General features: G+C 42.4%; 1 protein-coding gene across 1 annotated transcript; it reads left to right on the top strand.

Moving 5' to 3' along the window:
- Nucleotides 1–7,185: 7,185 nt before the first annotated feature.
- LOC134537821 (oxidized purine nucleoside triphosphate hydrolase-like) lies at nt 7,186–18,727 on the top strand. Its single transcript, XM_063378668.1, has 3 exons — nt 7,186–7,649; nt 16,757–16,902; nt 18,423–18,727. Exons 1-3 carry the CDS (start codon nt 7,498–7,500, stop codon nt 18,599–18,601), a joined length of 477 nt encoding a protein of 158 aa, XP_063234738.1. The 5' UTR covers nt 7,186–7,497; the 3' UTR covers nt 18,602–18,727.
- The last annotated feature ends 7,218 nt before the right edge of the window (nt 18,728–25,945 follow it).

Raw genomic sequence — 25,945 nt, 5'->3', positions numbered from 1 at the left:
GCTTCCTTGCTAGATGTTTAAGTGTCAACATGTTATGTTCATTTGCAGTAGTAAACAAACTTTGTAAGTGTATTAAATATCATACAATATAACAAGTTTTATGGTAATGACTATCCTCCAAAAAATATTCTAAGAATATTTAATGGCCCTTTAACTACCAAATTTCATATTTGTGTGCAGTAATATGATTTTGTCTAATCCATTGCATTCTAACCTGTGGATCTTCCACATGTGATCCCTCTGCCCTTTACCTATCTCTGAGCTTTCCAAAATCCCCTCCCTTTAATTACCTTAACCTATTTCACCATTCTTTCTTTCTCCTCCTTTACAATGTGTCCCACACAAGCTCCATCATCATCACTGATGGTCTATGCATCTTCCTTCTTCCGTCATCATTTCTCCTCCGATATTTGTCACTTATCTCACTACATTGCATTGTACCTTTATAACTCTTAAATGTCCATCGCTAGGTACGAGTCCCAAATTCCTGTGGCGTATTCCATATCTGGTTATCACCAGCATGGAAGATGCCTTTTCATTGACTTTTATTTCTCTCCTTTAGTGTCATAGCAGTTAACCCCAGACCCCTACTCCCTTCTTCACCGTCCGCTTTTTTTTTTTTTTTTTAATCTACTCATCATGCTTTCCCAGACATCTTTCATTATGAAAAGCAAGGGCCCCATGGCACTCCCCTGTGGTACGTACTCCATGTCACCACTCCCTCTTCCTACCATTAATTTAATATTAAGTGAGCTAGTAATTTTGCATAGAAAATTTTATTACAGACCTGTCATTTATAATTATTAATTTAAGTAAAAAAAATTAAACTGCACTCTAAAGCTGTCTGGCCTACTATTAACCATGTCCATTTACATCAGCTGTAATTCTTAAGAATGGTAACTCCTGAGTAACATGGTAAATGATCACTATGTGAAAGGTTTGCTAGGTTAACTAGGATCTGTAATTCTGAAAATGGTAGCTCTAAGTGAAAGATTTATTAGTGTACAATAATAACACAATTATTTTTTTAAAGTAATTAATTCTATAAAAGATATGTATTTCCCTGCTTAAATTCTTTCATTTTAATCCTTACTCACTTATTTACCAAAAACTAATAGTCTCCAAAATTACCACATATACTATTAAATTTTGATATAAAATCTCAAATTAAAATTGCAAAACAAACTCCCAGATCATTTACCATGATAAAAATATTTTGGTATTTTGGCATTCTTGGCAGGTACATGTTTCCAAGCTGGTATTCCTAAATATGCTCCTTTCCCACTACGGCCACTACTTACGCACCATAGTGCAGGCAGTAAGGCATACTCAGTTTCTGATTTACCTGAACACTTCTTCTGGAAGAAAACATGCCTAAAACACTGAAACACTTTATTCCTACCTTGTGATACTTTCCAACAAGTGGTCCGCAAATATGTGGCTTAAAACACAAATATCACAGACCATTGTTCAAAGTCTTTATTACATGATACATCGCTGGGTAATTTTATTTCATCTCTTAACATTGGAACGTAAAATTGTACTAAGCCGTTAATGAGAAACAGTATCACATAAACATCATTTGCAGTTTAGACAAACATAATTTTTTTTTGAACGAGAGTAACTAGAATAAAAAAATATATTTTTTTTAATTTGTCAGAAAATTAAACTACTGGTAGAAGATGGAGCATGAGAATAGTTTTTTTTATTTTGTGATCAGATGTTCACAGTAGTAATCATATTTTGAACTGTTAGTTACAAAAAATTTCACCACAAAATGCCAAACTTCTGCTGTAAGAGGTAGAAAAAGAGGCAGGTTTTTTAAAAGTGTAGACAGTAACATTCCTCTAGTTTCAAAGGTTAAATGTGCAAAACTTTATTTGTGTAGAATAAAATTGTACATTTGTATATAAAAAAAAACAGCATGCAAACAAACATATACACTTAATTTGTATCAATATAAATTTTTATTTACATGTTCGTAATTAATCTCCTTGATTGTGTTTGCAAGATTAATTTTTTGTTACAAGTAAAAAATATATAAATGTTGTAAGACCACCTAGTAAAAAATGACCAAGCTAATAGTAATTACAACAATTATGTGAACAAATAACCATCAATAATATAATCCACTATAACTCTAGTGTGTTAAAATGTAGTAAAAATTTATGTACCTACTTAAAATAATTCTTAAGTGACAGGATTTAAACCTGGAAACTTGTAATCCATAACTACGTACAAACCACTGAGCCAAATAAACATAATAATTTACTGTGAAAAATATTTCATTGTAGGTAAGTGTTTGTATCCTAGGAGTGTAACATCTTTTAAAACTTGCAATATTTATTTTTGTGACTATTAAATTTATTACTAAATGTACTCGTGATTACATTGATGATTTGCATTTCAAAGTCACCATTAATTTAACAGATTTTCATTATTTTTCATGCACATAACACATTTCTCCATATCTTAAATTGTTTTCATTTTATTAGATGCAGTCTGTATACTCTCATCATAATTCTTTACTGCTAGAAACAGTAACAAGGTAATTTTTCTCAAATAATTCATCAGAAATATTTCAACACTCCAAATCTGATCCCAGAACATATTTCATCACATCAAAATTCAGTATTTAACAAAATATATAGGTAATTCATAATAATCTACATTTACTTATGCCTATTATAAATTGTGGTGAGTAAGAAGCTATAAAACAAATACAATTAGTCACTATGTTCTGTCATACAAACTACATCAATTGACATGATTTTTTTCTCTAAATATTTCATCAACATAAATAGGCACTTCAAGTATGTTTTATAATGAACACATATTTGAAAGCTAAATAAAAAGCTGACAAAAAATACACAAAACTTTATTTTTTACTACAGGCATTATCTCATTACTATTTTGCTTTAATTGCTTTTTTCAATGCAAATGTGTAGGAATTGTTTTCCCAACTTGTAGCTGATCATTTATTACATTAATTTACATAAAAAGTAATTTAATATTTTTTTCTGTAATTTTACATATTTGCGAAGTTTCAAATGGTTTAGCGTTAAGTCTCCTTAATGAAATATGTACATAAATAAATTTTGTTACCAAGATATTTATGTAAATGATATAACATTATTTACATGTTGGTTAATACCACCTCTATTAAAGGTTAAATTTATTTATTATACTGTTGCCATTAGTTTTTTTTTATATAAGTCATTTTGCACAAAATCCTGGATAAAAAGAATTAGTGTGGCAGCTAGCCATGAAAATTAATACCATATTTTCTTTATCTCTGAAATTTATATGGCATATGTATGTGTGTGTGTATATATATATACATACACACACACATACATTACTATATATTTGTACGAATAAAATATAAACTGCATGGCTTTCAATATCATCACACTTTAATGTGATTGTTAAATGGACAAAGTCACAAGACCCACTTGGCTGACCCAGCCACAGGCTGGAAACAGTGGATGATGATGCTTAGTATAAATTTTGGTGTGTGGTAGACAAATACAGGTTATAAAATGAGGTAAAACTAAGCATGACTCCCTAAATACTTCATTTGGAGCTAACAAGACATATTTTACATCACAAGATTATTACTTGTTACCATGGGCACCCATACCTGGGGCAAAGCACCCCCCCCCCCCCCCTTGATAGAGAAAGACAAAATTGTAGTTACGTATAAGTCGTCCAACACTGAAATATTTTCACGTAGAAGATTTTAAATATATGTACCTACTTACAAATCACCATTTGTCTTCCAAAATATTTAAAACACCATATAAGGTAATAGCACCAATTGTTGACATGCCACCTAAAGGTGACACATAATTCTATTTTTTAAATAATAAGATTTCAAATAACAATTGGAGGGAAAATAACTTTCCTCCCCTTAAGGTGGACTTACTATTATGAAACTGGTACTTTAGAACAAGGCCACATATTAATGACAGTTTAGTAATGATTGAAGTAAGGCGGTAGTGTTCAATAGTGAGTGATACTTCAAGTTTTGTTAATCAAATCGTAAGGTAAGTAACCTGCCAAATAGTGAATAAAGTTTTAAAATGAAAGTTTTTATGTGTACATTTAATTTTCACATGTTATTCAAAGTTTATTTTAACTGTATAAAGAAAAAACCATAACCTTACATCACTCAATGGTGCTAGAGGGGGGGTGTCAACTTTAGGTTCCAAATAAAAGCATGTTTCCAAAAGATGACAGTACTGTCAACTTTCGGTTACAAGCAAATTATTAACATATGAAGTGAATGAAACTTCTCAATGAATAATGTGAAGTTTCGTTTAGGAAACAGTGGAAAATATGCATGGGAACTTTAAGGTGACATACCTGTTACCCTAAGGTCCTGATGTGTCAACTTTAGGCAACCTGTGCAAGCTAACAATGTAACAATAATATACCTTAGGGTTTTGTTTCTTTCTTTGACCACATAGTAGGTATTTTATCATAAATTTTAAAGTCGATGAAGAATATGCAGTGATGTCCAGAGAAAAAATTAACCCAACAGTATTACAAACAAGCAAAGAATTGGAAAATCATGTGGCATGGTTAAGATCCATTATTGGTCATCACGAAGTTGAGTTATTAGAAAAGTGAGAAAACATTTATGGTTAAAAGCCTTCGTGAGCTGTCGTTGAAAGTAAAAAATCTTCCAGGTGACTCAACGAAACTTAAAATTCAACTAGCGGGTGGAGTGCTGGAAACAGAGGCTACAATAAATGTACGAGAATAGGAAAAAACTGTGGAGGAAAGAATAAAAGAATTTCAGCAAGAAAACCTGATACAGCGTCAAAATAATCCAGAAGAGTTACAAGTTGAGATGATGGGTGAAGAAACAGCTGTTGAGTCTAGAAGCTCAGTGTTGCCTGATGAGTCTAGGCTTAGAGATGAAAATATAGATAAACTTCAAGAGGTTGTCAATGCTTGTGCCACAAAAATTGAAACAGTAACAAAAGAAACTGGAAGTGATGATATAGTAGGAAAGACACGTTTGCAAGAAGTTCCATCACCATTCAAGAGAGCACTTTTCTGGCTAAGAGAAAAGAAAGTACCTAACCACTTGTGTGAGACATCGGGAAAAAAATCCTAGTGTATTACTTCTGCACAGTGGCAAATTTATCAAGAAAAAAAGTATTCAGAAAAGAAGAGAAAAGAGGCTGAAAAACTTGCCAGAAAGGAGGCAAGAGTTAAAAAAAAACTCAATGTGATTAAATCCAAGCGATCTCTAACGGCCATATCTAAGAGAGATGAACAAATGTCTTCTTCAGATCGCTCAGACATGATCTCACTTCATGAAGTGAAGATAACTTCTCTGATATGTCTATTGAAGAGGAATAACAAGAAAGCACTCTACTGCATCTCCAAGATTTTGCAGTGATTAAAGTATACGGGAAAAGTTCATTTCGACTTTATGTTGTACAAGTTAGAGAAAATGAAGAAAATTAACATTACTTGGGGATTTTTTTTAAAAGAAATCCACAAAGTATGAGATTCTCAAAGACCAAAGAAGAAGCCTATTTCAGCCAAGAAGACGTAGTCCGCAAATTGTCCAAGTAGTTCTAGTTGTTTTAAGAATATGGTATTATTTTCTACTGATTTGAGTGACTAAACAATTTTCTAACTACATTATTGTATTAATAAGGACAGGATAGCTTGCTAGTACTGAATAATTAGTGTCTTTGAAAAACATGAAGACAGATTGAGTTTTAGAAGAATATTTATTTTAATAATCCTGACAAAATATAAGTTATGTTATAATGTCAACTTATGGTAACCAAGATGTCAACCTAAGGTTCTGGCTGTGTTTTACATGTCAACTTTAGGTGCCAAGGTAAGACTCAAATAAAAAAGATAAAATAAATTATGACATAGGTTTTTCGGGAAAATATATAGCAAATCAGTAAGTCAAAAAAATAGTGCTTCCAACAATAACAACATTTGACTAATATGTCTTGTAGTTTCGATAACAAGGAATAATTCGTTCAAAACCACCCCTTAACATGTCACCTATTGGTGCCATTACCTTACCTCCAGATCTCACTTCCCCCCCCCCCCCCCCTCAAAATATCACATGGGTGCACTTGCTTGTTACATAAGTATACAAACACATTTGTAACTTTTCCATGCATCTGAATTACTTAGTTTGATATGCTACATATTTTCTATTCATGTTGAAAACAACTGTGGTTAGGTTCAGGTTTTTTTTTGTTAAACTGCATTAAATCACTGTGACCCAATTATGACCACAAAACATATTAAAAATTATAAAATGCACAAATATGTAAATATAATAAGAACATAGACAATTACTTGTGAATGTAACAAGGGACAACTCTTTGCAATATGACCAGAGTTATTTATTTAGTTTCAATTTAGTGAAAAACCAGAGAAATAAAACAATACAATGAAAGAATGAGTGATCTGACAAGCTATGGAATGTTTGCTATTTAAAGATAAACAAAGCAATGACAAATTCATTAAACCAGAAAATGAAGTTCATTAGGTGTGGTTCACATCAAACATGCTTTTATTCAATAAACGATGAGCAATATCAGGAGCCTTATTGTTTTCCTACAAACATAATACATCCAATAACATTTAGTCCTGTCAAACAGTTTTAGAAGTTTTATCTTGCGAAGTCATAAGTTTTTGTTAAACAATTCTGTAGCAAACACACATTCTGAAATTATCCATGACTGCAATTTACAAGTAAATTATTTCATATGAAATACAAAAGATTACTATCACTCCAAACACACCCCACAATTTTTTTTTTTTGCTAAATCTAAATTAAATGACACTTCCTTCAAAAAATCTATAAGCCTACTATTTATGTTACAATTTTTTTCCTTTTCTTGCACACTTTGTTGCTGCTTCTTCCAACACGTTTTTTACTTAGCTGTCGATTGAGATGATTCAATCTTTAAAAAGTCCTTATTCTTACAAATGAAGCAACCAATTTCTTCTCAACAGCAGGCATTTTTACATTACTAAACCACAGCACGAAAACAAAATCAAAACAAGCACGCAATTTCACAGTTTTGTTTACTTTGAAGGTCTAGCGGATACGTCATATCACGGAAATACACGAACGACCAAACTCGTTTTTCTTCTGTTGAGACGACCTGGTATCTAATGACCTTGACTTTTATTAATAAACAAACATCGTTCTTTGTAACGAATAAGCGCGCGCATGCGTGAAACATACGAAAGATGCGAGTAACGAAATGCATTCGTGTGTAACGTTTCGTTACTCGTTACTAGATGCCGCACCCGTTACTCAGTAACGAATACATACGGTTTGCTACAGCTCTAATTTGAACTGTGAACAAGGAGGGAAAAGTGATTTTAAACGAATTTACATAATATATGTACTGTTAATCCAGATTCATAAATTCAGTGTTTTGTTTGAAATATTGTTGAAGTCAATTATTTAGTTATATTATTTAATATTCTGCAATGAGTGGTTGTAGAATTTTAACATTAGTTTTAGTTAGGAAAGCGAATAAAATACTTCTGGGTTTAAAGAAAAGAGGATTTGGCGAAGGGAAGTGGAATGGATTCGGCGGAAAAGTTGAAGCGGGCGAAACAATTTTGGAAGCTGCTAAAAGGTAAAGTTATAATACAAAACATTAATAGAAGGTAATTACCGTGTATCACGGCTTTTTAGAAAAGAAAATACTACGGGTGACGATCTAGTGAAACCCTGGCGGCAGGAAAGCCACCTGGTAATACTCAGATGTTGGGGCTTTTTATAACGGCAAGAAAAGAATCGAGAAACATGGTTTTCACATACTACACACGTCCCTAAATTTACCCTGAGGGGAGCGTTTCTTAATTCCTACTGGTTTGTAAAAATAACAGTTCAAAGCTTACATTACAATACCTGTGTTTTCACACTGCTGTTGCCATTCATTGTTTACCTGCAATCGTGTATCACTTTGTTTAGCACAATTATGGCCAACTATGGAAAAATTAAAAATATGCTAATGTTTCCATTTCATTTATTGAAAAGTTTATCCCTGGATCATGAAGGCTTGATCCTATTGGCATAATCCTGTTGGCTTGATCCTGTTGTTTTAGTTCAGTATGTTGAAAGATCCTGATGGCTTGATCCTGTGCTAAATGATGCTTGCTGTTTTAATTCAGTTCGTCGGAAGATCCTGTACTTAAAAAATTATTGTCATATAATAATGTGATTTTAAGTCGAATAAAAAGGAGTTTGTTTTTCAACCTACAATCATAATTCTTTATTTCGCAATTTCATTCATGTGCAGGATCTTCTGATGTACTGAACTAAAACAGCCAGCATCATGTACCACAGGATCATGCCATAAGAATCAAACCTTTCGGATCCATGGATAAACTGTGATACATGAAACACCAGCCATATCAAACACAAAATATACAATGGTTGTAATCAAAACATTTCCTTGGAATACTGCAAAATTCTATGTGTCAGCTAAATACTTCAGTGCACAGCACGTATTCCTCACGAAAAATGAACGATGTTAACAATTCTATTAAGTTTTGCATCCCATTAGACTCGTTCATTACAAAGTGACTCAAAATAATACGTAAGTTACTTTAAATGCAATGTGACAAAACAAACATTTTGTAATAAAATTACTTATTCTAATAAAACAACAAACATGAAAATAAGCATTAAAAATTCCTTACAATTGAAATACAGTGTTTATTTAAACAAATTTCATTAATAAAACATACATTGACTTAAGTTCTCAAATTTTTTATTTATTTTTTTAAAATCCATACATGTCAGCGAAAGCGAAAATTCACGGATATTGTAATTGAAGCTTTAAATTGTTATTTTTTCACAAATCTGTATAAATTAAGAAACCTTCCTTTCAGGGTTAATTCAGGAACTTCTCTAGGATATGGAAAACATTTATATTCATATTTATCGCGAGTAAACAATGAGTTGCAGCGGTAGCGTAAAAGCACAGGTATTGTAATGTAAGATGTGAAAATTTAATTTTTTTTTCACAAACTAGTAATTATGAAACCATTTCTTCGGAATAAATTTAGAGACGTGTGTAGTATTTGAAAACCATGTTTTTCGATTCTTTTCTTTCCGTTATAAAAAGCCCCAATACCTGAGTATAACCAAGTGGCTTTCCTGTTCGCCTGGGTTCACTAGATTGTCACCCGTAGTAGGATGTGGCAATCATCGCACCTCTAGTAACATCAGCCATTTTCTGATTACTACCGTGGGTGGTAGAGTGTTTGGCCTGAATTTTTTTTTTTTCGCTTGCAAATTTTTGAAACCATCAACCAACTTTTTTTTTTTTAGTCCAGTTCACGTACCCTTAATCGCTTTTAAACCAAACGCATACTGTTGCCTTTTTTTCTCAGTGGTAATTTTATGAGAGAATTCTATAACATCTTAGTGTAATGCCTATGGCAAATAAGTCTAATCTTACCAGAATATTCACGGTCTACTTTCGAGTGACCATCACTGAGAAGCCAAGGCATATGGGTTGCCTTAATAGCCCACGTAATTGTCATCTACAATTAGTGCAAGCAGCGTACCCGATGCTGAGAGCAGATGAGTTTCCATGGTCGGATGACACAGGTCACGTCACGGCCCTGTGACTCGAGAGTCTCCGCTGGGTCCACCCGGTGGTGTCCAAGTTTTGAGTCACGGACTTCTATAATCGTTAAGTACAAACATCAAATGTGTAGGTAGTTATAGTAAAGGATTAGTGATTATTGACATTCATTTACTTTAAAAGTTAGAATGGATATATGCATTGTAATAATAATTTAGTGGGATTAAAACTTACAATGTTGGCTATTGAAAACTTAATTTTGTTGTTGAATAAACAGACATGTTCATTCTGGAATCCATAGAAAGCTATAGTTTACTATGTAATTTACGTAATGCAGAACACAACACAATATATGCACTGGTGCATATTGACATCTGCCAGGGGCTACGCCCCTCTGTAAACATACGTGTTTAAAGAAATCGCAGATACATTTCATTATACATTTAGTCACATATTATTTTATTATAATGTACTGACGTCCCTCGGCTTCTGGTCCCCGTTTTCCCGTTGAAATAAATGTCCTGTTATGCCCGTACTGCCCTCGTCGGAGAGGTGTGGGTCCAGGCCAACGTGGCCGGGACCGGGAAAGGCGGGACCTGGAGGGAGAGTGAAGTGATTGCGAGGAATGTTGGTAGGTTGTCGCAAGCAGAACACGGCATTAACGAATTTCACGATACGTCTTTTATTAACATTTATAAAGTCCTGCCGCAGCCTGGCGAAACCGTCGCGGAACAAGTGCCCTACCACGGCGACACGGACTCCCTGATGACGGGGCGGTTCTCAAATACGTTTCGGCGCGAATCGTAAAGTTTATTAACGCTAGGCTGACCCAGTGAGAGAGGGCCCGAAGACGGAGCGCTGTACATACGCGGCCCGTTACGTAATGTTCCGTGGACGGCGAAAAGTTCAGAGACTCGTAGCGCCACGTTCGCGTTGTAGAAACTGCCCGCTAGACACGTCTCCCGATGACTCGTAAGTTAACAATGCTAAGCTGATTCGCGGTGGCAGCTCAGCTGCCGTGACCGACTGCGGACTGAGCGAACGTTCAATCCCGAGCACAACGTGCGCGGCTCGCGGAGCAACGAACACGTCTGTCTCCGCTCGAGACCAGGACGCGACTGGCTCTCCCCGCTCGCCCGCGGGCCGGCGCCCGCGGGTGGCGGGGAGGGAGGGGAAATCGGCCGGCGTGGGAGAGAGCTCCGTCCCGCGGCGCGCCAGGCTGCGATTACATACTACGGCGAAACCCTTCAGAAAGTTATTGAATTATTTACAAAGACATACACGAGACATTAATGAATAAATAAGTTATTTACATTTAAGACCCTTGATCGTTTGCAAATATATATACACAGACATAACCCTCACTGGCATGCTAGGGCGCACGCGGGTGCGTCCCTGGCCGTCGCACTCCACTGGGGACACACAGGGAGGACGTTGACGAGGCATAACGGCCTGAGGGAGCCGAGGAGACACTTGGGTCGACGTCAAATGCCCCCCCTCCGACGAGGCCGTTATGTCCGTCAACGCCTCTCATTTATTAAATGGACATGAAGCACCGGGCCGTGGCACTGGAGAACTGACCTGCTGAGTCCGGGACCCTCGTGACAGATGGAAGGGGCGTGGCACCTTACGCGTCGCGCGCGGCAGTAGGCGGCGGCGTCGCGTCAAAGGCGGCCCACGTGACAGTCCGAAGGGGCGTGGCACCTTCCGCGTCGCGCGCGGCAACAGGCGGCGGCGTCGCGTCAAAGGTTGCCCACGTGACAGTCCGGAGGGGCGTGGCACCTTTCGCGTCGCCCGCAGCAACAGGCGGCGGCGTCGCGTCAAAGGTGGCACACTTGACACTTCGAGGGGGCGTGGCACCTTTCGCGTCGCCCGCAGCATCAGGCGGCGGCGTCGCGTCAAAGGTTGCCCACGTGACAGTCCGGAGGGGCGTGGCACCTTTCGCGTCGCCCGCAGCAACAGGCGGCGGCGTCGCGTCAAAGGTGGCACACTTGACACTTCGAGGGGGCGTGGCACCTTTCGCGTCGCCCGCAGCATCAGGCGGCGGCGTCGCGTCAAAGGTGGCACACTTGACAATCCGATGGGGCGTGGCACCTTTCGCGTCGCCCGCAGCATCAGGCGGCGGCGTCGCGTCAAAGGTGGCACACTTGACAGTCCGAGGGGGCGTGGCACCTTTCGCGTCGTCCGCAGCAACAGGCGGCGGTGTCGCGTCAAAGGTGGCACACTTGACAGTCCGAGGATGCGTGGCACCTTTCGCGTCGCGCGCGGCAGTGGGCGGCGGCGTCGCGTCAAAGGTTGCCCATGTGACAGTCCGAGGATGCGTGGCACCTTTCGCGTCGCGCGCGGCAGTGGGCGGCGGCGTCGCGTCAAAGGTTGCCCACGTGACAGTCCGAGGATGCGTGGCACCTTTCGCGTCGCGCGCGGCAGTGGGCGGCGGCGTCGCGTCAAAGGTTGCCCACGTGACAGTCCGAGGATGCGTGGCACCTTCCGCGTCGCCCGCAGCATCAGGCGGCGGCGTCGCGTCAAAGGTTGCCCACGTGACAGTCCGAGGGGGCGTGACACCTTCCGCGTCGCACGCGGCAGCTGGCGGCGGCTTCGCGTCAAAGGTGGCCCACGTGACAGTCCGAAGGGGCGTGGCACCTTTCGCGTCGCGCGCAGCATCAGGCGGCGGCGTCGCGTCAAAGGTGGCCCACTTGACAGTCCGAGGGGGCGTGGCACCTTTCGCGTCGCCCGCAGCAACAGGCGGCGGCGTCGCGTCAAAGGTGGCACACTTGACAGTCCGAGGATGCGTGGCACCTTTCGCGTCGCGCGCGGCAGTGGGCGGCGGCGTCGCGTCAAAGGTTGCCCATGTGACAGTCCGAGGATGCGTGGCACCTTTCGCGTCGCCCGCAGCATCAGGCGGCGGCGTCGCGTCAAAGGTGGCACACTTGACAGTCCGAGGGGGCGTGGCACCTTTCGCGTCGTCCGCAGCAACAGGCGGCGGCGTCGCGTCAAAGGTGGCACACTTGACAGTCCGAGGATGCGTGGCACCTTTCGCGTCGCGCGCGGCAGTGGGCGGCGGCGTCGCGTCAAAGGTTGCCCATGTGACAGTCCGAGGATGCTTGGCACCTTTCGCGTCGCGCGCGGCAGTGGGCGGCGGCGTCGCGTCATAGGTTGCCCACGTGACAGTCCGAGGATGCGTGGCACCTTTCGCGTCGCGCGCGGCAGTGGGCGGCGGCGTCGCGTCAAAGGTTGCCCACGTGACAGTCCGAGGATGCGTGGCACCTTCCGCGTCGCCCGCAGCATCAGGCGGCGGCGTCGCGTCAAAGGTTGCCCACGTGACAGTCCGAGGGGGCGTGGCACCTTCCGCGTCGCACGCGGCAGCTGGCGGCGGCTTCGCGTCAAAGGTGGCCCACGTGACAGTCCGAAGGGGCGTGGCACCTTTCGTGTCGCGCGCAGCATCAGGCGGCGGCGTCGCGTCAAAGGTGGCCCATTTGACAGTCCGAGGGGGCGTGGCACCTTTCGCGTCGCCCGCAGCAACAGGCGGCGGCGTCGCGTCAAAGGTGGCACACTTGACACTTCGAGGGGGCGTGGCACCTTTCGCGTCGCCCGCAGCATCAGGCGGCGGCGTCGCGTCAAAGGTGGCACACTTGACAATCCGGTGGGGCGTGGCACCTTTCGCGTCGCCCGCAGCATCAGGCGGCGGCGTCGCGTCAAAGGTGGCACACTTGACAGTCCGAGGGGGCGTGGCACCTTTCGCGTCGTCCGCAGCAACAGGCGGCGGCGTCGCGTCAAAGGTGGCACACTTGACAGTCCGAGGATGCGTGGCACCTTTCGCGTCGCGCGCGGCAGTGGGCGGCGGCGTCGCGTCAAAGGTTGCCCATGTGACAGTCCGAGGATGCGTGGCACCTTTCGCGTCGCGCGCGGCAGTGGGCGGCGGCGTCGCATCAAAGGTTGCCCACGTGACAGTCCGAGGATGCGTGGCACCTTTCGCGTCGCGCGCGGCAGTGGGCGGCGGCGTCGCGTCAAAGGTTGCCCACGTGACAGTCCGAGGATGCGTGGCACCTTCCGCGTCGCCCGCAGCATCAGGCGGCGGCGTCGCGTCAAAGGTTGCCCACGTGACAGTGGTCGCGGCACGCCCTCGTGTGTGCAGATCGGTTGTGTCAGCACAGCCGGTTCGCACCGCGTAGGCCCCTCGTGAGCCCCTATGGCAGTTGGGGGCGGCGGCGTCAGGGGCGGCGCGTCTGAGTCGGCCTGCCGTATCCACCCGGACGTCGCGTGCCAGTCGTACCACAGGGGCTGGACGGGCGCGGCTTCCTCCGTCTTCAGCGATGTCCTGCTCGGCGTCTCCACCTCATAGGGCGGGGGCTGCGTTGGAGGCGGTGTCGGAGGCAGCGTCGGCGGCGGTGTCGTGGGCATCGTCGGCGGCAGCGTCGGTTGCAGTGGCGTTGGTTGCAGTGGCTTTGGGAGTATCGCCGACTCCTGCAGCGTGATGGCGCCCGCCCAGTGTGACCACTCGACCTTCGCAGTCGAGACACTTGCGGCACCACCCACGCCCAGTTTCGCTCGGCACTGGTCACACGTAAAGCAGGACGTCCATTCCTCTTCTCGCGCGACCAGTTGTGAACACTCCCTGTGCCACAGATTCCCGCACGTCCCGCAGATCCGCCCATCCGATGTCCCGCCGGGGCATGAGTCCGCACCGCACATTGTCCTACCATACGCCCGGTACTCAAAGCAGAAACCGCACTCGTAATCTGCGAAGTGCTCGCAGCACTCGCCGGGCTCCGGAAAGTCTGCTTCCGCCCATGTCTCGTACGCTTCCTGGAAGTCGTCCATGTTTATCGGGAGTGTCTCTGTTCGGTAATTCAGTCCGAGTCTTCCTCTCGCGGCGTTATCTTGAACCGAAGATCCCTGCTGCGTCGCGATCTCAGGTTCGTGGCGCTCCCACGACACGTTATCTGTCGCGCCACCGATCCTTGTCGCGTCGCCCGCCGTCTCCGGTTCAACCCGCTCCCACGTCGCGTTATCTTACGCCGAACGTCTCGAGTTCGCGTCGCTCTCACGCCGCGGTATCTCTCGCCGAAACGTCTCGTGTTCGCGCCGTTCCCGCGCTGCGTTATCTCCCGCCGGCGCGCCGGCGCGCCGTCTCGAGTTCGCGCCGCTCCCACGCCACGCGGTCGCACCTGCTTCCGTCCTGTCCTGCATCTGCGCGCTTGCGTGCGCTTGCGTGCGCTTGCGTATGCTTACGGCCCCACGTTGGGCGCCAAATGACGTCCCTCGGCTTCTGGTCCCCGTTTTCCCGTTGAAATAAATGTCCTGTTATGCCCGTACTGCCCTCGTCGGAGAGGTGTGGGTCCAGGCCAACGTGGCCGGGACCGGGAAAGGCGGGACCTGGAGGGAGAGTGAAGTGATTGCGAGGAATGTTGGTAGGTTGTCGCAAGCAGAACACGGCATTAACGAATTTCACGAGCCGTCTTTTATTAACGCTTATAAAGTCCTGCCGCAGCCTGGCGGAACCGTCGCGGAACAAGTGCCCTACCACGGCGACACGGACTCCCTGATGACGGGGCGGTTCTCAAATACGTTTCGGCGCGAATCGTAAAGTTTATTAACGCTAGGCTGACCCAGTGAGAGAGGGCCCGAAGACGGAGCGCTGTACATACGCGGCCCGTTACGTAATGTTCCGTGGACGGCGAAAAGTTCAGAGACTCGTAGCACCACGTTCGCGTTGTAGAAACTGCCCGCTAGACACGTCTCCCGATGACTCGTAAGTTAACAATGCTAAGCTGATTCGCGGTGGCAGCTCAGCTGCCGTGACCGACTGCGGACTGAGCGAACGTTCAATCCCGAGCGCAACGTGCGCGGCTCGCGGAGCAACGAACACGTCTGTCTCCGCTCGAGACCAGGACGCGACTGGCTCTCCCCGCTCGCCCGCGGGCCGGCGCCCGCGGGTGGCGGGGAGGGAGGGGAAATCGGCCGGCGTGGGAGAGAGCTCCGTCCCGCGGCGCGCCAGGCTGCGATTACATACTACGGCGAAACCCTTCAGAAAGTTATTGAATTATTTACAAAGACATACACGAGACATTAATGAATAAATAAGTTATTTACATTTAATACCCTTGATCGTTTGCAAATATATATACACAGACATAACCCTCACTGGCATGCTAGGGCGCACGCGGGTGCGTCCCTGGCCGTCGCACTCCACTGGGGACACACAGGGAGGACGTTGACGAGGCATAACGGCCTGAGGGAGCCGAGGAGACACTTGGGTCGACGTCAGTACTTTGTTACAGATTGTGTTTATGATCTCTATGGACCATTCTTCCTTGGATCTTGGAACCAGACAGATGCCGATATGTGAGATTTAAATGTTTGTTTTTGTACATTGAACTTTTTTTAACTGTTTAATTAATCATTTTTTGTAACTAATATTTTTTTTAACAGTAATTTTAATTTACTAATAACTTGTAATTATCTGGGACTTATTATGTTATTTGTAATTGATAAAACAAATCCTGGTTTTAGTCAAGCGTGGGTGCTATTGACTCTTGTCATAACAATGTTCTAGTTTTTTGTTTGATTTTGTAGGATTTATTGTAGGAAAATTTTAGTGGAAAAGAATAATTGAATAGAACAAGAATTATTAGTCCTACTTTAGCAAAACTCCATACTGTAATATTAACATTAAATATTTGGTCTCTGTGTGGCTGTCTAAATATTTTATAATGAGTACTTATTCTAAAATGACTAGCCCAGTAAATTTCATCCTAATTTACGTTAAGGCTGACTTTATTGTGCTGTTTCACATCACTATTTTCTGCCGAAAGAGTTAACGTATAAAGTAAGCACGTGATTATCACAAGATACATACTGATCACTAGGCTTTGCAATAAAAGTTCAAGAGAGTGTAATTTCGCTCGAGTGACTCAAGCAAGCCGTCTTGAATCCTGGCGGCGAGTCTTAACGCTTTCAGAAAAAAAAAAACCATCCGGTTTTTTTTGCTCATTTAGGAATGGATTACTTATTAGGGGATTTATGCATTTGGACCAAAAGAAATAATTGTTTGTTCAAAAATGTTATTGATCCATTTCAGTTAAACGCGAGTGTTTGCGGTGAGACTGTATGTAACCCAGCGTCCCTGAGGAGGCCCGTGTCGGCAGGGAGGTGCGGGAGGAGTGCAGCCTGGAGGTCGACTCCCTGGAGAAAGTCGGCGTCCTGCAGTTCGAGTTCCTCGGGCAGCCGCCCGCGCTGGAGGTGCACGTCTTCGGCACGTCGAGCTTCACGGGCGAGCCCGTCGACACGGAGGGTGAGCCGGCTCTCTTCTCCGCGAGCGTTTCCTGCTTGATAATTCCCTCCTCTGTTTTTGAAGTTATACTTCTAATGCGACTTCCAAACAAGGTTGCATTATACGTTTAACGCTACCATGGAGAATAACGCTACCACGGAGAATTTTTTGAACGCAATTACAAACTATTTTTTAATGATGCCAAAGAAATATAACTTCTCACGCGCATACCTAAGTACACGCACCCATTTGGCCATTTTTTGAAGTTATACTTCTAATGAGACTTCCAACAAGGTTGTGTAAAACGTTTAACGCTACCACGGAGAATTATTGGCATGCAATTAAAAACTATTTTTTAATGATGCCAAAGAAGTATAACTTCTAACGCGCGTACCTAAGTACACGCACCCATTTTTTTACACGCTTTATATTTTGTGTTATGTGTGTCCGTTAACTAGGCACGTAAAACTTTTAAAACTAACCTTTTAAAGAAATTAATGTTTGAACATCACCAATAATTCAGGTTGGCACTAAAAAAAAAGTGATCGTTTATTTAGTGTTTCTTTGCGTTCACGGTCGATTCACTTTTGAGTGGAAACCATGCAGTTTTATGTATATTTGTTAGACGTCCAGAATGTTGTGTGAATGGGGAGGGTCATGCATCACGAGGCGCCTACACGGGCACTCAGTGTGCAGAGCTTCAGGAGAAACCACGCCATTTGAAAACTGCTCGAGATATCCAAGGGGGGTCTGTTTATGAAAAGTATTAAAGAATTCTTAGAGAGCAGAATAGTTATTCTGTTTCCGTATTTCTTTTTAAACTGTATTTTTTATAAGAGTGAATGTAGCTAAAACACGTGTTTTAAGAATAATTTTTAGGCATGAAATGCCTAAAATGCCCGGTAAATATTTCTGAAAGCACTTAAGGGACTTTCATTACAATATCTTCATTTCTTTACCATATAATTTTATAGTTACAGCTCATAAGTCTTATCACAAGTTTTATTTGTATCCATGGTAACGTTCTTGCATTATTGATACCTTCTGCATCTCCATGGCAATGGCCATTGCTTCGGTTGCAGTTGGGTTGGATTTTGACTTTGTTTTTTTATTGTGTTTTTTAGATGTTTTAATGTCTCGAAAATGTAAAGAATAAGCAAAAAATACTTGCTCAGTCATTAGAGTTTGTGGAAGATACTGAACTGAGAAGACAAGATGTATCCCAGCGTCAAGCGGCTTTAAGAGCCGCTGCAACACTTTGGCATTTGCTTCCTTGTTAAAAATATTTATCTACCCAGCTAAATACAAAACTATCATTACTTACCAATAGGTTACAACTGTGTGTTTTAATCTAATATTCCCCCAGTAATGTTTATAGCTTATTACATCTGGATAAGTCCAAGGGTTCTCTCCACAAGTGTGCAGCGAGCGGCTCTGGGCCCGGCCAGTCTCTTCAGCATTGCTTTTCCCCAGCGTGCAACCAGCCACTGCAGTCTTGCCAACAGCCACCTTCAAATGCTGCACCCACTGTTTCTCTGCAGAAATGTCCCCGAAGTGGTTCTCGATCGGCGAGGTCCCGTTCGACAGGATGTGGCCGGACGATCGTATCTGGTTCCCCATGTACCTTGGCGAAAAGAAGTTCCAAGGACACTTCCTGTACGAGGGACTCGACCACATCCGGAGCCACACGCTGGTGGCAGTGGACCACCTGCCCAGCTGACTGTCGGCCGTGTCGCTGTCCAGCCACGACCGCGGAACGAAAATAACAAAAGTAATCCTAAAATCTGCTTCTAATTGCATTGGTATTGTTTCTGATGGACTGCATATTAAAACATGTGAAAATTAAGTCTTTTATATGTGTATATTTTTTACATCTAGTAATTTAAGCTTCACAGAATCCCCTAAGCCTGTTATGAAAATTTTGGCACTGTAAAGGGCATTGTCCAAACCCAAGCAATCATTAAATTTTTTCAAGGAAATAATGGTTCAGGTAAAGTACCTTTACAAAGGTTTCTTCGTTGTCTGTGGGTTTGACCGGGTCATTACCACAATGCCGAAATACCACAACGCCGAACGTACAATAACGCCGAATGTCAAAATTGACCACAACGCCGACAGCTAGAAAACTGCTATGTACCACAACGCCAAAATAACTACTGAATGAATTGGTGTGTGTTTCTTAAATGTACCTTAACGCCGAAATACCACAATCAAACCTAACCTTACCTAACCTAACCTATCGTAATATAACCTAACCTAACTTAACCTAGCCTAGCCTAACCTAACCTAGTCTAACCTAACCTAGTCTAACATAACCTAACCTTTGTGGCAGTCCTGCAATGACATTTTTCAGCGTTAGTGTATTTCGGCGTTGTGGTGCACAGCAGTTTTCTAGCTGTCGGCGTTGTGGTCAATTTTGACATTTGGCGTTATTGTACGTTCTGCGTTGTGGTGCGTCCCCGGTTTGACCACGGTGCTAATTTCGGTGAGTGGCTGCAGCCCTTGGGATGGTTCGTTCTGTTCAAACACTGCTGCTGTCTGTGGCGTTGTTGCCGCTGAATCCACAAGATTGCACACACGTGTGTGTGTTTTGTGTGGTACTAATATTTAAGTGTTGTGTAGTACTAACATGTACTTTTATGTATGTGAATATTTGGGGCCATTGAAATTGAAATGTGATTTATGAAGGCTCAGTTTTATTTATTTTTCTGGACAACTAATGATACATTTACATTTCAATGGGTAAGTTTAACAAAATAGATGCTACGTGTGAAATATCAGTTACATAGTAAAAGTAGACACGTATTAGTTAAACATTTGTTTGAATATGAATGAAATTGTGGAAGGAACACATGCAAAGCCTAAATTTTTTCTGTTCTGAAAGTTTTTTTCTGCCTCAGCATGGATGCCTTAGTAGAAGTTCAGCAGAACAGGGCTTGGACCAAAATACATGACTAAATTTTTTATTTTTTATTTATTTTTACAATGTTCCTAAGAGCATAGCTCTGTTTTGGAACTATACACTTCACTTTGGCATAATATGATACATCATTTTTCAGAACACAATGCATACAGATATAATAAGTTTCACAGGTAGGTACCTAATAGCATTACAGCTGTACATTTAACGCTTAAAATATTTATCATACATTTAACAATAAGATCTGGCACAAATAAAATAGTTAATTTAACACTTATTCATTATTCATTATACTTTTAAAAAAAATAATTATTTAATACAAATATCAGTTACACATTCAACACCGAATATAGTTCTTATACATCATTTTGGTGATGCTTTTGGTCTGTATGTAAATGATATCAATTAGTAACTACCGTATTTACTCGCATATAGGTCGCGGCAATTTTACCAGATTTGATGGGGAAAAAATGAAGTGCGACCTATATGTGAAGAAAAAAATTTAAAAATTTTTGAGGATTTTTTTTTGCAATACAGTAGAATCCCGCCGATGCGACCCCCCTCTAATGAGTCAATTCCGTTTATACAACCTTTTTTTGAGAAACTGTGAAAAATTTGAGCAGAGAAAGTCAAAAATTTGAGTAAAATCGGCTGAAAAACGAGTCTGTTACACTTTGTTGGGCACTATGTGTTCACTTTTATCTTGGCGAGAGCTGTACTGTAAGCAGGCAGGCATACAAGAGACAGCTAAAAATAGATACTACCTCTCTAGACTGTCCAGGAGGCAGTGTCTAGCCGAGCTCGGCGCCACCACTATCGCACGAAAAGCCATCTCAGCTGTCATGTTATCTTACCCGCCCACACGAAAAAAGCCGTTGTGGTAGCTTCTGCGAGAGCGTAAGAAACCTGTCCGGCAAGCATCCTCCTCCACTCCCACTCCGCGTGTGACAAAAGACAGGTTGTATAGTCCATTCTCGGTAAAATAAATATTTTTATGGGCTTATACGACTGTCCTTCGCCGTTAGTAAATACTTTATAAGTTTAAGTTATTATGATACAATTTGTTTATTAGTCACACAGCAGTTTCTGCTGAAAAATCACTTAATACCTCAAATCTTATTGAATAGAAAAATTTAGCAGGGCCGTAAATATATTTATTTTACTGCATAGTTACTTTTCCATCTGCATTTGAACGTGTTTTTTTCCTCTTTTTTTTTACGCTGTGAAGGGTCGTGGAAAAGATAATTGCTTGAGCTGTCAAAATAAACATCGCTGACGGCAAGGGCGCGAGCGCATCCTGTCGGTCTGTCGCTGTGATTATCTACTCCAAAAACATGTCACAGCATTTCAGGATAGCATTGTTCTTATATCTTTCGTTTATAGCCGAATGTTTTCTACCTGATCCACACAAGTTCCTTCGCCACGTTTTGAACGAAAATAACAACCAGCCGGCTAGCATAAGCCGAACTCGCGTGACGTGAATTCACTTAGCGTGAGTATTTATCGGAACCCATAACGAAAAGTGCTGTAGATATAAAAAATCATAACAGGCCTTTTTTATTCGTAATTAAATTTACTACAACTTTTATTCTGTGCATTTTTTCAATACAAAGCACTGTTTTCGAGTTATAGTCTACAATTAAGACACTTTAAGAAGTCAGGAATCAACTTGACTCAATTTTCTATATTCGGTTATTATGAGTACTTGTTACAACAATTTATCACGCCGTTATCAGCTCTCGTAGTAGCGGAGTTTTACAGTACCCGTTAACTCTTTCGTGCACGGCGCGCCGGCCGTTCGCGTCATTAAATTACCGGTGCGACCTATATGGGGGGAATCCTAAATACCAAATTCAAGACCTCAAATTATGGGTGCGACCTATATGCGATGGCGACCTATATGCGAGTAAATACGGTATATAACTGCACTTTTAACATTTACAATATTCCTCCCACAGATATATTTTTAGCCATTTAACTTACAAATGTTCAGGTTTCATGTCTTTATATTTTTTTCGCAAGTTATTGTAGAGTTTGGTTATGTTAACTGTGACACTAGCAGATCCATATTTAGCTGTGCTAAAAGCATCTAGGTGGATATTTCCAGCTAGCCTTGTGTCATGACTATGGATAGCATTGTTTTTTTAAAAAGAAGTTTTGCCATGTGTCAGCTTATTGATAATATTGTACATATAAATTATGCTTGCAAGTTGAACCTGCATTTTGATTGGTCGTATTTTAGTTTTTAAGAAGAGTGTGTGGGACGGGGTCAAGAAAGGCAGGCCATACAAAATTTTAATAGCACATTTTTGTAATATTTCTAGTTCTTTTATTATACAATGTGACCCATGACCCCATATTGTGTACATATATTGAAGATGAGGATGGATTAATGCATAGTACACACTTTTACGAATGCTGAGTGGAATACTTTTTTTTAGGCAGTGTAATATACCTATTAAAGGAACTATTTTAGCTTTTATAAAGCTTATATAGGCATCCCAGGTTAGCTTACTGTCAATTTGTAAACCTAGATACTTAACAACATTAACTCTTTGTATTGGTTTTTTGTCTATGGTGAGGTTAAAAGGGAACGTGGTGTTTGCTGAGGCTTTGGCTATGAACATGTAGCATGTTTTTGGTACATTTATTGTCAACTTGTACCTGTAATAAATATTTTTCTAGCAGTTTGTAACTTTAATGGATTGTTAAGTTTAAATTTTTAAGTGTAGTAAGCAAGATGACTGAATATAGCAGATTGGCACTAGTTTTTTTTTTGTATTGGATACCAGGTAAAACAATATTACAGTGGACACTAGTGTACTTTACCAGACGAAAGAAAATCCTAAATGGTAACCAGTAGGGGAGACCCGGGCAAGATGGATTTCATTTATTTCTCAGGTATTCCGCTAGATAGCAGCACTAGTATTTTTTTTGTACAAAGATATTGTCCTGCTGTATTGACCAGCAGAGTTGTCGCCATCATGGCTGTGTTTGCATAAGACTGGGACGAGTTTTAATTATATCAAGGTAAATGTTTTTATTTTTCATGTCTCAAAATGCTTTTCTATTTGATACAGTGTTATACTATATATTTTAAAGATATTGAGTAAAATATTCCTTTGCTATTAAGCTTTCAAATGCTTGTTGTCGCAATAGTCCCGTTTGCATTGTTTTTATTAGTGAAATTTTTTGTTTCCGAGTGACTACTGGGCAAGATGGATAATGAAAAGTTAAGGTAGATCAACTCCTGTCATATTGGATTTTTTAACTTCTCGAATTTGTTTAATGTGAAGGCACAATTTAGGTAGGTATAACTTTCAACGATTTATCAATATTTTTAACAATGTAATATAATTCTGCCGATACTTATTAATATTAATAGTTTGTTTATATAATTTAACATAAATAGTTTGTAGGCCCTAAATGTGAACCCATTTTTATACTGATGTGGCTATATTCAAATTAAAACCATCTAGCACAGCATAGTTTACCTATTCGAAACTATATTTTACAGATGGTGTACACGTATAAAAGAAAAAGTGATCGTGGCAGCTGGGAAGAGGACATGGAAGCTGCCCTCGCAGCTGTTAGAGTAATCTGGTGAAACTATTCTAAATGCTTCAAAGATCTACAATGTGCCTTATGGTACCTTGCATCGGCACCTGAAGAAAGGAACTGCAGTGAAGTCTTTGGGGAGGTATCAGCCGGTTTTCACTGAATTTCAAGAGTTGGAACTGAAGAAAGAATACATTTTAAAAATGGATTCTTTTTTTTTTTCGGATTAACAAAAAAATAATTCGTGGAAATAGTTTTTGAATTTGCCGGAGCAAACAAAATTCAACATTCGTTCAAAAAAGGTTGCGTAGGAGATGACTGGTTCAAAGGTTTTAAACAGAGACATCCAGACATAACTTTAAGAACACCTGAGCCAACATCAGTGGCTTGTGCTCCAGGGTTCAACAAGCCACAAGTAAACCGGTTTTACGATTTATATTATGACATATTAGAGCACAATATCAATGCAACAACACTGTTCAATTAGGACGCGACAAGAATCCAGACCACAACCACCAGACCTCCCAAAATACTGTCCTGGACTGGCAAAAAACAGGTGGGAGTAATCTCGGGCTCGGAACGAGTGACTGAGCACTATCGTAGGATGCTGCAGTGCTGCAGGCCAATTCCTTCCACCATATTTCATATTTGCAAGAAAGAAAATGGTTTACCGACTTCTTGATGGAAGTCCCTCAGGGTCCTTTGCTACCTGCACAGATAACGGGTGGATAAATGGGCCAGCTTTCTTGCAATGGCTGCAATACTTCGTCCAATAGGTGAGACCAAGTCCTGAGAAGAAGGTTCTCTTGTTGATGGACAGTCACATCTCTCACAAATACTATCCTGAGTTAGAGTTTGCTCGGAAGAACAATGTGGTGTTTCTCTCTTTTCTACCTCACACCACTGGCAAACTTCAACCACTAGACAGAGCTGTTTATGGACCCTTCAAGACATTCTTTGAGCAAGAAATAAACACATTCCAAAAAGCACATCCTGGAAGAATTGTGAACCAACTAGACATCGCGAGACTAGTCACTCCAGCTTTTCTAAAATCTGCATCTGCGAAAAATGCTGTTCATGGATTTTCATAAATTGGATTGTGGCCTTTCAACAGAAACATTTTTGGAGAAGAAGATTTTGCACCAGCGACAGTCACAGATCGTCCTCATCTTCTTGACGAACCAGTTACAAGCAAGGATAGAGTTGCTGGGATCAATTTGCCAGGATCATTGATATGATCAAGTTGCAAGATCTGCAGACACACCCAAGCAGTTCTTTGAAGACATGGAGGCGCATGTTCCTCTAAAACAAGTCCATTTCAGTTGCGGCCGCTCAAGCCGTATGTAACTCGGAAAAACAAACGCAAAAGAAAATGTCAGCGATCCGAGATCCTCACAAGCACCCCACAAAAGGAAATCCAAAAAATTGCTTATCTTAAGAGTCTACAACAGACAGCACGAATCAAGAAGGCATCTTCTAAAAAAGTTGATAAGGCAAATTAAAAAAAAAATGTTTTGTAGAAAAAGAAGAAAATGAAGGTGAAACTCGATATTTAGTTTGCACAGAAACATATGCAGCCTCTGCTGGACAAGGAGAGTGGATTCAGTGTGGTGACTGCCAAGACAGGGCACATGAAGTGTGTACATCCTACACAGGTGTGGGAGCCTACTATTGTGATTTATGCCAAGAATGACATTGTAGAAGGCTAACAATAGTTTTTGTAATATTTGACAATTTTATTGACATGGTTAAATAACTATCCATCTTGCCCGAATCCATCTTACCGAGAGGTAATGAAATGAGCAAGATGGATTTTTCTGACTTTCATTTTTACGTGGATTTGTCGCCCTACCGGTCCCTGCTACGATGTTGCCGTTGCTGAGGGCGCCAACTAGCCTAAGTTTAGACCCTGTGGGCCAGTTCACAGGTAGAGCGGAGATCCTCGGGGTCGTGACGTCGCCACATGGCTGGCAGGGAGCTGGATCGGTAGAGGTGGTGGTCCGGTGAGGGTGGAGCTGCTCAGTTCCCGGCGGAACTGTTCACTTGCGGGCGCGACACACAACTTGCCTGGTCCAGGTCTGAAGCTCGACTGCCTGCATTCCGCATCGCTGCGCGTCACCCGGAGCCCGCTTCCCGCAAAAACGTCCCAAGCGCAGCAGGACTCCTCAAGCCGCGAACTACCCCCCCCCCCCCCCCCCACCCTAGTGAGGCGACGAGGGAACATAACGACCTGTGCGAGCGAAGGGAGCACTTGGAACGACGTCAAATGCCCCCCCTTCACTGAGGCCGTTATGCCCCTCGAAGCCCCATGTCACACGCATTGCCTTGGGGCCTGTTCCCCTCCAATGTTCGGAATGTATCTGGAGGGTTCTCTGCTCGGGGTTTGGCTGTCAATGATGGGGAGAATGGACCGGGCATCCAAAGGGAGGAGGGTCATTACATGAAGACGTGGTGCATCGGGGTGTGGCGCTCGGTTGATCTTCTCATGTGGGTTTTCCCATTCGTAGTCCACCAGGTGTCGTGGGGCTACACGGACTCGGGTAGAGCGCCTCAGTCCCTCGTGTCTGGCTTCCTCCGGGATGCTGG

The sequence above is a fragment of the Bacillus rossius genome, chromosome 12 (assembly GCF_032445375.1).
Source record: "Bacillus rossius redtenbacheri isolate Brsri chromosome 12, Brsri_v3, whole genome shotgun sequence".
NCBI classification, from domain to species: domain Eukaryota; kingdom Metazoa; phylum Arthropoda; class Insecta; order Phasmatodea; family Bacillidae; genus Bacillus; species Bacillus rossius.
This window is presented reverse-complemented; position numbering and strand designations above follow the sequence as displayed.

Excerpts from the sequence above, each read along its gene's own strand:
- LOC134537821 (XM_063378668.1), top strand. The coding sequence starts at position 7,498 with ATGAGTGGTTGTAGAATTTTAACATTAGTTTTAGTTAGGAAAGCGAAT. Across the intron at positions 7,650-16,756 it reads ATTTTGGAAGCTGCTAAAAG|GGAGGTGCGGGAGGAGTGCA; the intron begins GTAAAGTTATAA and ends CCGTGTCGGCAG. Across the intron at positions 16,903-18,422 it reads CGAGCCCGTCGACACGGAGG|AAATGTCCCCGAAGTGGTTC; the intron begins GTGAGCCGGCTC and ends GTTTCTCTGCAG.